Source organism: Neolamprologus multifasciatus, chromosome 20 (genome assembly GCF_963576455.1).
Source record: "Neolamprologus multifasciatus chromosome 20, fNeoMul1.2, whole genome shotgun sequence".
NCBI classification, from domain to species: domain Eukaryota; kingdom Metazoa; phylum Chordata; class Actinopteri; order Cichliformes; family Cichlidae; genus Neolamprologus; species Neolamprologus multifasciatus.
The window spans coordinates 35,528,630-35,540,898 of NC_140458.1; the positions used below are offsets into that span (position 1 = coordinate 35,528,630).

The following is a 12,269-nucleotide window of genomic DNA, read 5'->3' on the forward strand; positions in this document are numbered from 1 at the left end:
TTCAGTTGCTGAAGGGGCTGCATAGTTTTCATAAACTGCATAGTTCAGAATAGCTATAATTGTACCAGATGGTTGATTCAGTTAAGTTGGACTAGACTGTAATACAAACCGTTCAGTTTGTCAACAATCAAACTGAAATGAGAGAAAGACTGAGTGTGAGACTTTGATATTAGAGAAAATGATGATTGATAAAGTTTACCTTTATGTACAGAATCTGAATATCGCAAAATATTTTTAAAAATTGCAATAATATCGTATCGTGTGTTAAGTATTGTGATAATATCGTATCGTGCGTTAAGTATTGTGATAATATCGTATCGTGGGATGTATGGTGATTCCCACCTCTAGTCTCCACATAGCAAGTTTGAACCACAGCATGACTGAAAAATTCTGAAAATGTTAAAAGGAAACATTTTTGTGAGACTCCCACATCGTGCAGCAGTCAGACCTACTGATTCAAAGTCGAACCTGCTACTGAGAGATCAGTGATGGCATCACTTAGAAAGGCCGGAACGTTGCACTGCACTTCAATTCTTTCATTTCATCCCTGACATCGTGCTACCTGCAAATCTGTGGCACATATTCAGGCTGGTGGCTGTAAATGTTTCGTACAGAGAGGTTGCCCTGTCATGCCTTCAAGAGCTTTCTGACTCCGGGGACATCCTTTCGTACCAAACACAGTGAGTCTAACAAAGCCTGTTAACATATACACACATACAGCCACGTGTGCCCACACACAAAGAAACACACTCACCTGTGCAAACGTTTGCACACAGATAGCTGTGAAGCTGTGAGGTTGATAGGTACTCTCAATCTGCCTCTGCAGTGTTTCACACTTTGTTCTGTTCTCATGTACACTATTTTCTCCATCCACCTTTCCACTTAGTCACAGTGCACTTTTCACTTTGCTTTTCTGTTCCCATTATTTCTCACCTTTTCCCTCGTTCCATCTTTTCCAGTCCTTCCCTCTCATCTCCATTCTCCTCACATCCTCCATATATCTCCTCCTACTCCTCGTCAACTTCAAGGCTCGTACTGACTCAGTATTCTGCAGGTACGGTGTTTTCGTGGCAGTCTGAGAAACTATTGGCACAAGGAGAGAAAAGGTGAAATACACTGTAACTGAAAGAAAGCACCCTAGACTGATTACATCCCTCCAAATCGAAAGCACGGACAGTTATTTAGTGTTCTTTTTAAGGCCATCCGCATTTCAAACCCTCGGGAATTTGTACTTCACACAAAGAAGTGAAGTTTCAACTAAACCGACACCAACTGTTAAACAAACTGGAGGAAAAGTTTTTAAAAACGTTAATGCCGGTTTAAAGGCAGAAACAGATTTATTTTAATAGTGTGTATGGTGTCTGCAGATGGGGACAGAGCAAGAAAGCGATGGGCTGAAAACGTAGTATCTCAAAGTTCTCGGCAGACCCATTTCCTGACCCTTCTGAAGAATGATATTTGGGGCTTGGCGGCCTTTATTTCAGCGGGTACACTTTGTTCCCAGAGGGATGGATGTGCTCCGCTCATGCCAGCTTCACCTTCACCGTCCTGGACCTTGTCATGGGATTGTTGTTGCGCTTACATAATCTTCTGGCAGTACTATGCATTTTCACCACTAAATACCTCCCATCTCACCGGGGCGTTACACGCACACGAGGATGGACATATGGATGCATACGTACACACAGGCACGCACACTCCTGCTCAAACCTCTCTCTGTACTTGCGACTTACCCGCATCAGCCTTTATACTTGCTCAGGCTCACACACACACACATTGTATCCCAGCACTCTGGATTAGGGGTACAGATTAAAGATTACGGCCAGCACTGGGATTACACAGTACTTTCCTGCCCCTCCTCCATCACAGGACAGACCCACCTCTGGCCCTATCATCTACACTGGTGATGTCATGCACACAAAGAGAAGAGAGAGGATTTCATGTCACTGATATTCATTCCTTCATCCTAAATTAGCACCCACAAAATGCCAAATCTGCTAACGATTGTCTTTCTCTTCTGTTATCTGGCTATCCCTCCCTCTCTGTTACACAATAAACAATGAAGTCATCTTTACATTACTGGCTCTCTCAATGCAATTACTCACATTAATCAAAGCTCCTTCTCAAATGTCCCATTCCCTCCCTATTGCATCATTTCCTAACTCAATTGAAGAGACTCGTCGATAGAAACAATAGAAATCATATGACAAATGGAAATGGGTTCGATATTACGGCTCAGGTAACAGTGATGGAGGAGAAGCACCTTGAGGATGGATGAGTGAAGTTTCCAGGGAATCTGTCTCCTACAGTAGATGGTGTGCTTAAAAGATGTGGGTGAGGACTGCCTGAGGACGGTGGTGAGATGGTATATCGATTGCTGATTCACTATCTAGATCCTTCATATTCTACCTGGGCGTTTGGAACCTCCTGTGGGGTCACGAGCTATTTTAAGGTAGACGTGATAAGAAGATTTTATATATAAATATACAGTATTACATACAGTATGTGCAGTGTTAACAGTATGAGTTACTATCAGGTGAAAAGACCAGTATTATATACAGTATATGAGAGGCTTGAGATAAAAAGGAAGTATTAAAAGTCATTCTGTGTCATATTGAGACTGACAGACTGTGAACAGAAGAAATTATGTCATTAAAATCTAGCTGCGTCAGTGTTACTCGGTAGTCCAGCGATTGGTGAAGAAAGCAGCTGCTTCAGGGATGCAGGGACGCTGGCCTTTAGAAATAAAGTTTAACTTGAACTTGACAGACGTTGCACTGAATCTGCAGACTTTAGCAGAGTAAAGAGAAGCTTAGTGGGTAGCTTAGTGCCTGTTGACAAGGCTGGCATAACCCAGGCTGCCAAAGCATCGGCATTCACGGTCGTATCTGTGGCGCTCCATCACGCTGTGTATTTTAAAGACTAATAGTGATGACGCTCCTTCAGTCTCCTCTGACTTCAACAACTGGGAAGCTTTCACAGTGTTTCATCAGTAACTCTGTTCCTCTTTAACACGCTTGTTTTTGCCTCGCCGTTTCCTTTTATCTGTCTGTCACCTGAAGGTATCGTCAAAATAATTTATTTGACCCCGATAGTGAAGTGACTCAAAGACCTTTCTCTTCATTTTTCATTTTTGTTTCTTTTCAGGTGAATGCCGTCATGCCATTTGGGTGCCTTGCCCTGCGAGATGGGCGAACGTACGACACGATATCTGATGTCACAGACAAGTATGAGTTCGGACAAGTCCTGCGAGCGTAAGTGCCATAAAGCTTTAAGCACGGATTTCTTTCCCTCCTCTCCATTGTAAACATTTCACAGGCACAAGGTTTTTATTCACCTCATTAGTTATTTTCTGAACTGAACAGTTCTCACCACAGACTTGGTTTGGCATATCAGAAGGTTTCACTGCAGGAATGACAGAAGGTAACAGGCTGGTGTGTAACAGACAAATGTGACAAATTTGTCCGTTTTAGCCGATTGTCTCAATATTTTTGATTGTAAAAGTTGTTCGAAGTTTGTTGTTTATTCACTGGATCTATTATTTATTCAAAAAATATTCAGACATATCACATAAGACCTCTGAAAATCAGTTTGCTGCTCAACTGGAGCATTTTCTTCTGCGCAGAAACACGAACTCACACACACACGCAGGCATGCGAACCATACACACAAATACCAATCAGTGTAAAAGGCCATATGGCAACATCAGCATCTGGCCTCAGAGATTTCTGCTCATCTTTTATATAACACACACACGCGTGCACGTACACACACACAAACTTAAAAACACATTAAGTCAGAATTAAGTGCAAAGCTTTTGCTGTAGGCCTGTACATGTGCTTCTTAAAATTGTGTTTATCGCTTTTTCTTTTTCATTCTCATTGTGAAACATTGCAGTTTCATTTTCCATCTCGAAGCTTCCCTGAATGCCCCGAAGGCTCAAAGCCTAATGCCGCCCAGCTGATGGTGGCTGTAAGACCCATTTCAACCCTTCTATCCAAAGCTTCACCTCCTAATTAAATTATTTCACTGTGTTTCACCGAAGCAGCCAGTGTACTCTTTGTGCCCCTAATTTGAATATTATTCCGTCTCTCCTGGACCGCGCTCATGCAAAAAATATCAGAAACTTTCATCCTTCTTCCAGCATTTGCTCTTTCTGCTGTTCTCAGTCTGTCTGTCTTTCTGTCCTTTTTCTTATCGCGTAGGAAGGAGTTCTGCGAGCTGTGCCTGGCAAAGGACAGACAAACAGACAAGGTGTTTGTCTGCAAGAAATTCCTCAAGAAAGATGGCAGGAAAGTCCGCAAGGCTGCCAAGAACGAAATCATGATTCTGAAACTGTACGCAATCAGTTTGTGAACAGATGGATGTATGATTGAGCAACGGAGAAAGGCGGAGAGGAGGAGAAGGAGAGAATGTTTGGAAAGTGAAATAAATTGTGCAATAATTCTGGTTGATATGCTGAGATGTGAATTATGCTTTTTACTTTCTTTGAGCTATTCAGTCACCTGACAGACTCCTTACGTTTGCACGTAGCGTCCTGCAGTCTGTGACTTCTTCTGCCTCTTCCAGGGTAAACCATCCAAACATCCTGCAGCTGATAGACACGTTTGAGACTCGGAAGGAGTATTTCATCATCCAGGAGCTGTGAGCATTTCTTTGAACTTTTCCACCGATTGTCTTTCTCGCGTTAACATCATTGTCAGTATCTGTTTGAGTGTCGTTTTTTATGCGTGTGCCGTAACACAAATCCAGCAGCTCGAGGGTAGGAGTTGAGTCTCTCCTCTTATTACTGTGTGCTCTGTTGTTCCCCTCAGACACAGGGGAAGGTGTTAGATTTGATGAGATATTTGCTCTTAGTAACACTCAACATTACTCAGAGCTCCTGAAGCACTGCTCTGCTACGAGAGAGTCTCTGTGGAGAGCTTGGGATCGATACACAGGAACTCACCTAATCCACATCACTTGTGACTTGTGCATTTTGATATTTGCAGCTTTATTTGAAAGCAATAATAATGAGTGGAGCAGTGGACACATTATTTATGCCGTGTTACTGAAACAGAGAAAGACAAACTGCACTGAAAGCGATTGCAGTCGTTTGTGTGTACATCGGGCTATTTATGTGTAGCTCACACATTAGCCCAGGCACCAGACCTCCAGCTGGAAGCATTACATGATAATCATTGTCATCATTCATCTCAAAATGTAACTAAGTATGTTAGAGTAATGACTAATAGGATCGTTTTTAGATGCTCAGCAGTGCTGGCTCCAGCCTGGTGGAGAAGGTTGTTTATCCTCAGTAAATAAAAGGAAACTGTGAAAAGACTTAAAGTGGTTTACAGTGTTTCTAAATAGCATTTTACGTGTGTGTGTGTGTGTGTGTGTGTGTGTGTGTGTGTGCACGCAGTGCCACAGGAGGAGATGTTTTTGACTGGATTCTGGACCAAGGGAACTACACAGAGAGAGATGCTTCCAATGTCATCAGACAAGTCCTGGAGGCTGTGGCATACTTACACTCCCTCAACATAGTTCACAGGAACCTGAAGGTACATGCTGTGTGTGTGTGTGTGTGTGTGTGTGTGTGTGTGTGTGTGTGTGTGTGTGTGTGTGTGTGTGTGTGTGTCACAACCATAAAAAGACAAAAATAGATTAGTGACTAACTAACTTTGTCGAGTGAGCGCCGTCACACTCCAGAAAGCAATATTAAGTATTTAGTCAGCACAGAATCTTTGGAGACACATAAGAACGTACTTCTGCCATCCCGGTAATGACTGAACATTTGATAACATTTTTACCACGGGAGTAAACACTGTCTTTATGGCTCGAAACAATCTCTAGTGGCAGACACACATGCAGAGAGATTCATATCTTTAGCGGACATCATTAGGAATGAGCTCCAGCATCTCGTGGCTTCAGACTCCCTCTACTGGTAAAACATGACATTTTATTTTGCTTAAACTCAGGGCCAGAAATCAGATTATAAACCAATCAAACCAAATCAAAATCGAATAAAAGTGAAATTGAAATAAATGCAGGACTAGAAATTACTTCTTACAGGGAAACCAGTATGCTTACTTTACTTGTGTTAGTGTGTTTGGGTTTGGCTTCATTATTTATTTATTAACCTTTATTTAACCAGGAAGATCCCATTGAGATTAAAAACCTCTTTTTCAAGGGAGACCTGGCCAAGATAGGCAGCAGCAGGTGTGTCACAGTTACAGAAATGACTCAAACACAGGCAGCAACAACACACATGCAACAATAAGTGAAAGAATACAAATAAAATAAAATAAAATTCAATAAAATTCAAATAAAAATAAAAAAGTCAGTCAAAATGACAATCAATCTAATTGAAACAGTTGCATGTTATGGACTTGACCTCAAGGATTTGTAGTTTAGATTTAAAAGCACTTAATGAAATGAATTCATCAGGGTCCAGGAACACAATGATCATTTGTATTCCAGCTACATTGCTAAATCTGCTGGTTCATTACATCTTAATTCTGCTTGTCTTGCTAACAGGTTGACTTATCAGTGTCATTGTTCTGATTTAAGCATGCCTGATGTGAAAAAAACTAAATTGCCTTTTAATCTGGCCTAATCCCTCTAATGTGATCATAACACAAATAGAGCAGCGTTGCTGTGAACTTTGTTCATCTTAGTTAATGTCTTTGTGATGACTGCTCAGTGCTAGTGCTGTTAGCTACATTTGGCAGAGTCAACTACTTTACTTTGCTGGACCATCTTGAAACCTAGATTGGGATTAAGGGATCGGCTTTACGTTGTTTTCATTCTTTCTTATTTAATAAAACTGTGGCCAAAGCCAATACTTGATCCTGTGCAGACCATTTTAATTAGTGTCCCTCGTGGCTCAACACTAGAACCACTTTTGTCTTCTATATGCATGCTGCCTCGAGACAGATCCCTCACAGCCCCATCACAGCTATTTAGATGACACACAGTTTTTGTCTCTTTGCAATCAAAGGTCTACACACCTCTATAAGTGACAACAAATGATGGAAGGCTGCCAGTTTTGCCTTGATTAGCCTACTAATGACTTTTAAGTAAATGGCCTTGAGCTATATGACATCAAGGACTTATTAGCCCCTTATGTGTTGTTATTACCTTACTGGAACTGTTTTTGACATATCAGGGTAACATTTAATGCTACAGTTCCTACAAAATAAAAGTTAAGTAGATTAAAATCATCACCTTTTGGATTGTTAAGAATTTTCACCACTGTTTTGTCCGAAGGTCTTTTAGTTGTGAGATGTTTGAGGGCTCTCTTGCATGCACTGCATGTTTCACATCCCTCCCGTCTGAATAGATTTTTCTCCTGAAAAGCTTTCTTTGGTCTACACAAACACATTGTTCCTAAAGGCATCTACCTTCACTGGCAAACTAGTTTTGCTCCAGTTCTCATTTTCGACAGGAGAGATTTGTTTTCTGAGCTGCTGCTGTTACCTGCAGTCATAGTTTCTTGCATGCATGAAGTTTTGTAGTCTCACCTCTTTGAACTTGAATATACTGGAGTTTATGCAGCTCTTAAATTATTTTTAGATCCATTTTTGCAGAAATGTGAAAGCCAACAGTTTTCATGAGACTCACTAAGTTTATTACCTCTTTGTGCATGAATGTACATTTACCATCGTTCAATAGTCCAATAGTTCAGAGCATAAAGACTGACAGTTCCTTGGATTTGCACAAGTACAAGAGTTGTTTTGACAAATTTGATGGACGTTCACTTGGTCCTGATCTGAGCTCATCTGTTAAAATACCCACCATCCGATGTTTAAGCCAGTAGCCTGTTTCCTTGACTCCAGGTTGTCGTTCGTACGTGTGAAATTGTGTAGGAATGTTATTTCGTTTCTCATTCTCTTTAGCTGGAAAACCTGATGTACTACACAGAAAACAACCACAACAAAGTAGTTTTGCGAGATTTCTACCTGTCCAGATTTGAGAACGGACCAATCACGGAGCCATGTGGAACACCAGAATACCTGGGTAAGTAACTCTGGATATCACTTTACAGTGTGTGGCTTTGTTTTGGAACCAAATTTGCTTTTCAGTTTTTCTCCATCTATCATCCTGTTTTGTTTTCTTTGTTTTCTTCTGTTGTGTAAATATGAGTGAGGACTTGTGCTACAGTCCAACCCCAACAACCAGCCGGTACACCGACAGAAAACATGAGCAGAATTGCAAACAATCAAACTCTTCTATTCTATTCATCTCATTTCATGTGCGCCGTCTCGCCTCTCTGTGTCACTGAGATTTATGTGAGGGCAGCTTGAAGTACACGACTGGGCCTTGGCCTGATTCTCTCAACTGAAATGCCAGGACAGTTATTCATAATGCTGAACTGAGTAATTACACTAATAAATAAGGGAAGCGAATAGTGGCCCTGGTGGGAAAATGATGCAAAAAAATAAAAAGAGGGAATTAAAACTGGAGATAGCCTTCGGAGGTAAGTTCCTGTGCAGCTCAGAGGTATAAATATGGTGTGAAGGCTTGTAAATAAAATCCTTGGACATTTCTCTGCCTCTGACACACATTCTGTATCTGCTTCATTCATTGCTGTTTCTCAGCTCCTGAAGTGGTGGCTCGTCACCGATATGGCCGTCCTGTGGACTGCTGGGCTGTGGGTGTCATCATGTTCATACTGTGAGTCTCACTGCTCATTACAAACACTGTGATGTAACACTCCCTAGGCTTTAACAGGATTACTTTGTTTGATTGATATATATATATATATATATATATATATATATATATATATATATATATATATATATACAGTGTTGGGAATACATTTACTTTTAAAATGTATTCCATTACAGATTACAGATTACATGCCCCAAAATGTATTCTGTAACGTATTCCGTTACGTTACTCAATGAGAGTAACGTATTCTGAATACTTTGGATTACTTAATATATTATCATGCTGTTTACAACTACATGAATGTACTATTGCTGTGATTTATTACTGTTACTGAAGGTCCGCGGCTCCGAACCGTAGTAAAGGGACCTCTGGCTAATACGGTGGGTTCTGTGTCGGCTCGTAGCTGAAAACTAGCTTTACTTTGTTGTCTGGGTCAACTTTGCTAGCAGAGACAGAGAGAGGCGTTGAAAGGCTTCTCCAACAGAACTTATTGTTTCGGAGGAAAACACGAACACGGTGTACAGTCGAGTCTTAATAGCTTACTTACAGCTGGGCTCGTCAGGCTCTCTTCTTGGCTGCAGTGGTTATTATTATATTTACATGCTTCCAGCTCCCGTTTCTGCTCGATGACAGCTCGTACTTTTCCTTTTTCTCCCTCCCTCGCTCACAGACACATAACGTGTATGGCAGTCCATTCTCCCTGCAGCACGGACTACACTGCCCATGATGCTACATTCTTTAGAGCTATACCTGTAGCATTCTGCCTGTTAGCTTAGCACAACAACAACAACAGGCGCTCTCTCACCCAGGAAACACGCAGAGAGAGAGAGCGTCACCCTGTAACCATGGCAACTGTAACGCTGCCTGGAACAACAGAACGTAGCTGTCAAACAAAACCCAAACAGTCCTGACCCGCCACAATATGAAACAGGGAAGTACCGCCATGTAATCCATTTATTTCAACAAAGTAACTGTATTCTAAATACCACCTTTTTAAACGGTAACTGTAACGGAATACAGTTACTCATATTTTGTATTTTAAATACGTAACGGCGGTACATGTATTCCGTTACTCCCCAACACTGTATATATATATATATATATATATATATATATATATATTTATATATATATTTATATATATCTATATATAAGGTCTGTACATGGGATAGTTACACTTCTTCTTTCTCTTTCTGTGTGTGTGTTTTGTTGTTTTTTTGTCTTTTTGCAGCTTATCGGGTAACCCTCCCTTTTACGATGAAACCGAGGAAGAAAACACAGATCTGCATAATCGCATCATTTTCTGCCGGATTGTTGCTGGGGATTTTGAGTTTGATTCTCCTTATTGGGACGACATTTCACCTGCAGGTATAAAACTCCACCACATGGTGGCAGTGGATACTTCACTTTCTTTCTTAATAGACAGTTTATCAGTAAACTTAATTTAGAGCATCAGTAGGTAAAACATTTTGTGGCACTTTGTCATTTTTATCAAAATTGCCATTGTCAGAAAATATTTTGCAGAGCAAAACTGAAAACAGCACAGAATGTTTTAATGTTTTCGCCTTTTAAAGACTGCATATATGATTTCTTAAGATGCCTCGTTTGCCTGTTCCTTGCTCTCTCTCTTTCAGCTAAGGAGCTTGTCTGTCGCCTGATGGAAGTGGACCAGATGCTGAGAATCACAGCGCAAGATGCGCTTTTCCATGAGTGGTAATCATGTGTACATGCTGACAATAGCCACAGAAATCGTGGCACACAGCTACATTTACTTGTATGTTGTGTCTCAGGATTGCAGGGAACGGCGCATCAGAAAAGAACCTGAAGGACGGCGTGTGCGCCCAGTTTGAAAAGAACTTTGCAAAGGCCAAATGGCGGGTATGTATTCACTCCTGCTCTGTAAATGTGAGATTACATGAAGTTGGAAATAATAGCAGCTGAGGCATATTGGAGGAGAAACCAGGTGAAGACCAGGGTGTTAATGTGCTTTTAGCTCCTAACACAACTCAGCAGAGGTATGTTTAAAGTCTGTGAATGACATGGTGGAACTGATAAGGCGATCCAGGGATGAGACTGGTGAAGACACAGAAGGAAAATGGTGGCAATGCTAACCTAACAGCTTAAGTAACAGCAACAATCCTCTTCTCTCTTTCTCCATGTGGTTCCCAGGAATTAAAGGTATTGTTTTTCATTCTGAAGGACAGTGGAAGGGCAGAGCATGGGGAGAAGCTCACATTTAGTCCAGAATGACTCATGATAGCCAAATATGCTTTTAAATTAAAAATAGGTTTTTATCAGAAACTATCTCTATAAAAATCCGTTTGGAAAAAATGTTATATTAAATGTTAAACCCAAGTCAGCTTTGAGATGTATTGATCATGTCAGAGGCCGTTGAAAGTCTTCCCAAGCTCTGTTCCTGCCCACTGTCACTCTGCCTGTCCCAGAAGAGATCCATCCACTCTGCCCCACTTTTGTCATTGGATTACACCCAGATGTTCAAAGTGGCCTGCTCTACTCCTTTCCTTCTCCTCATCTGCACTGGTTTATGAATCCAGATCTATAAATGTGAGACAAGCAGCAGAGAAGCAAGTTTTTTTTTTCTTCACTACTTTTGTAGTATTTAAATGAGTGTAGATAAGGAGAGGGTTAAATGGAAAGGACATAAGGGCTCTTAGCCACTGTGAACTTATGAACTGCCGTGATTTCTACTGTAAGGCCCTCTGGCATTCCTCTTACGTGAATCCTGGCCCATTGTCCCATACTGTTGTTACATTTAAATCATTTTTGAAGCAATACAAAAAAATCTCAGTTAAGAGATGTTGTTCTCAGTAGCATTTTTGTGTCCTAGTGGCTTTTCACTTCCAGAGAATTCAAGGGAATTCGTTTCCCTGGTTTATTAGCAGTTATTAAGCTCACACATTCCCCCCCGACTCCTTCAGTGTTTGTAGAGCAGAAGGAATCAGATCGTGTAACATTTTTAAGAACTGGATTTATACGCATTTGCTTGATTACTTTTTCCAGTCAGCAAGCACTCAAGGAGTTTCTTGGGGAGGGTGAGACTTGAGATTGATTTAAACCAGGGCACAATATGTCATAGCCTTCTGGAAGTAAACAACTGGCACTAATCTTCCTTCATGTCACACAAATCATATCTCAGCTCTTAGTACAAAGTTGCAAAAATCATGGTGTGTTGACAGGCTTTTTTCTCAAATGCTTGTACTTGAAGCTTATTTTTAAGCTTTTCCATAACTATGTTATCAAAGTATTTTTTTTATCAGCAGGGGGGGGAAGAGGAAGTATATTTTAACGAAAATGAAATGTGCTGCAAATCGAATTCTTTTCATCCTAACCATCCGTCTCGTGTTTTTCTTCTACTTCTGTCTGTTTCGCAGAAAGCGATCCGTGTCACCACCTTCATGCAACGCCTGAAGAATTCAGAAGCATTGATTGATAGCTCTGCTGAGGTTCAGGGCAGTGAGGAGGCAGGGGATGGTGAAGGGGGTGCTTCGCAGGGAACAAGTGATGAGGGAGAGAAAGGGATGAGTGATGGTGGGGTAACATCAAGTAGCGTGTCTTTAGAAGTTACTATTGAGAGTATGCCCTCTGGTATG

General features: G+C 41.0%; 1 protein-coding gene across 1 annotated transcript in view; it reads left to right on the forward strand.

Moving 5' to 3' along the window:
* The window catches only part of camkvl (CaM kinase-like vesicle-associated, like), a 40,801-nt gene that overhangs the window by 26,163 nt on the left and 2,369 nt on the right, over nt 1-12,269 (forward strand). Inside the window, 10 exon segments of the mRNA XM_085144987.1 lie at nt 3,148-3,254; nt 4,206-4,337; nt 4,570-4,644; nt 5,405-5,543; nt 7,881-8,001; nt 8,583-8,658; nt 9,890-10,026; nt 10,293-10,371; nt 10,449-10,536; nt 12,051-12,269. Coding sequence (XP_085001113.1) covers nt 3,160-3,254; nt 4,206-4,337; nt 4,570-4,644; nt 5,405-5,543; nt 7,881-8,001; nt 8,583-8,658; nt 9,890-10,026; nt 10,293-10,371; nt 10,449-10,536; nt 12,051-12,269 — 1,161 coding nt within the window. The 5' untranslated portion in view covers nt 3,148-3,159.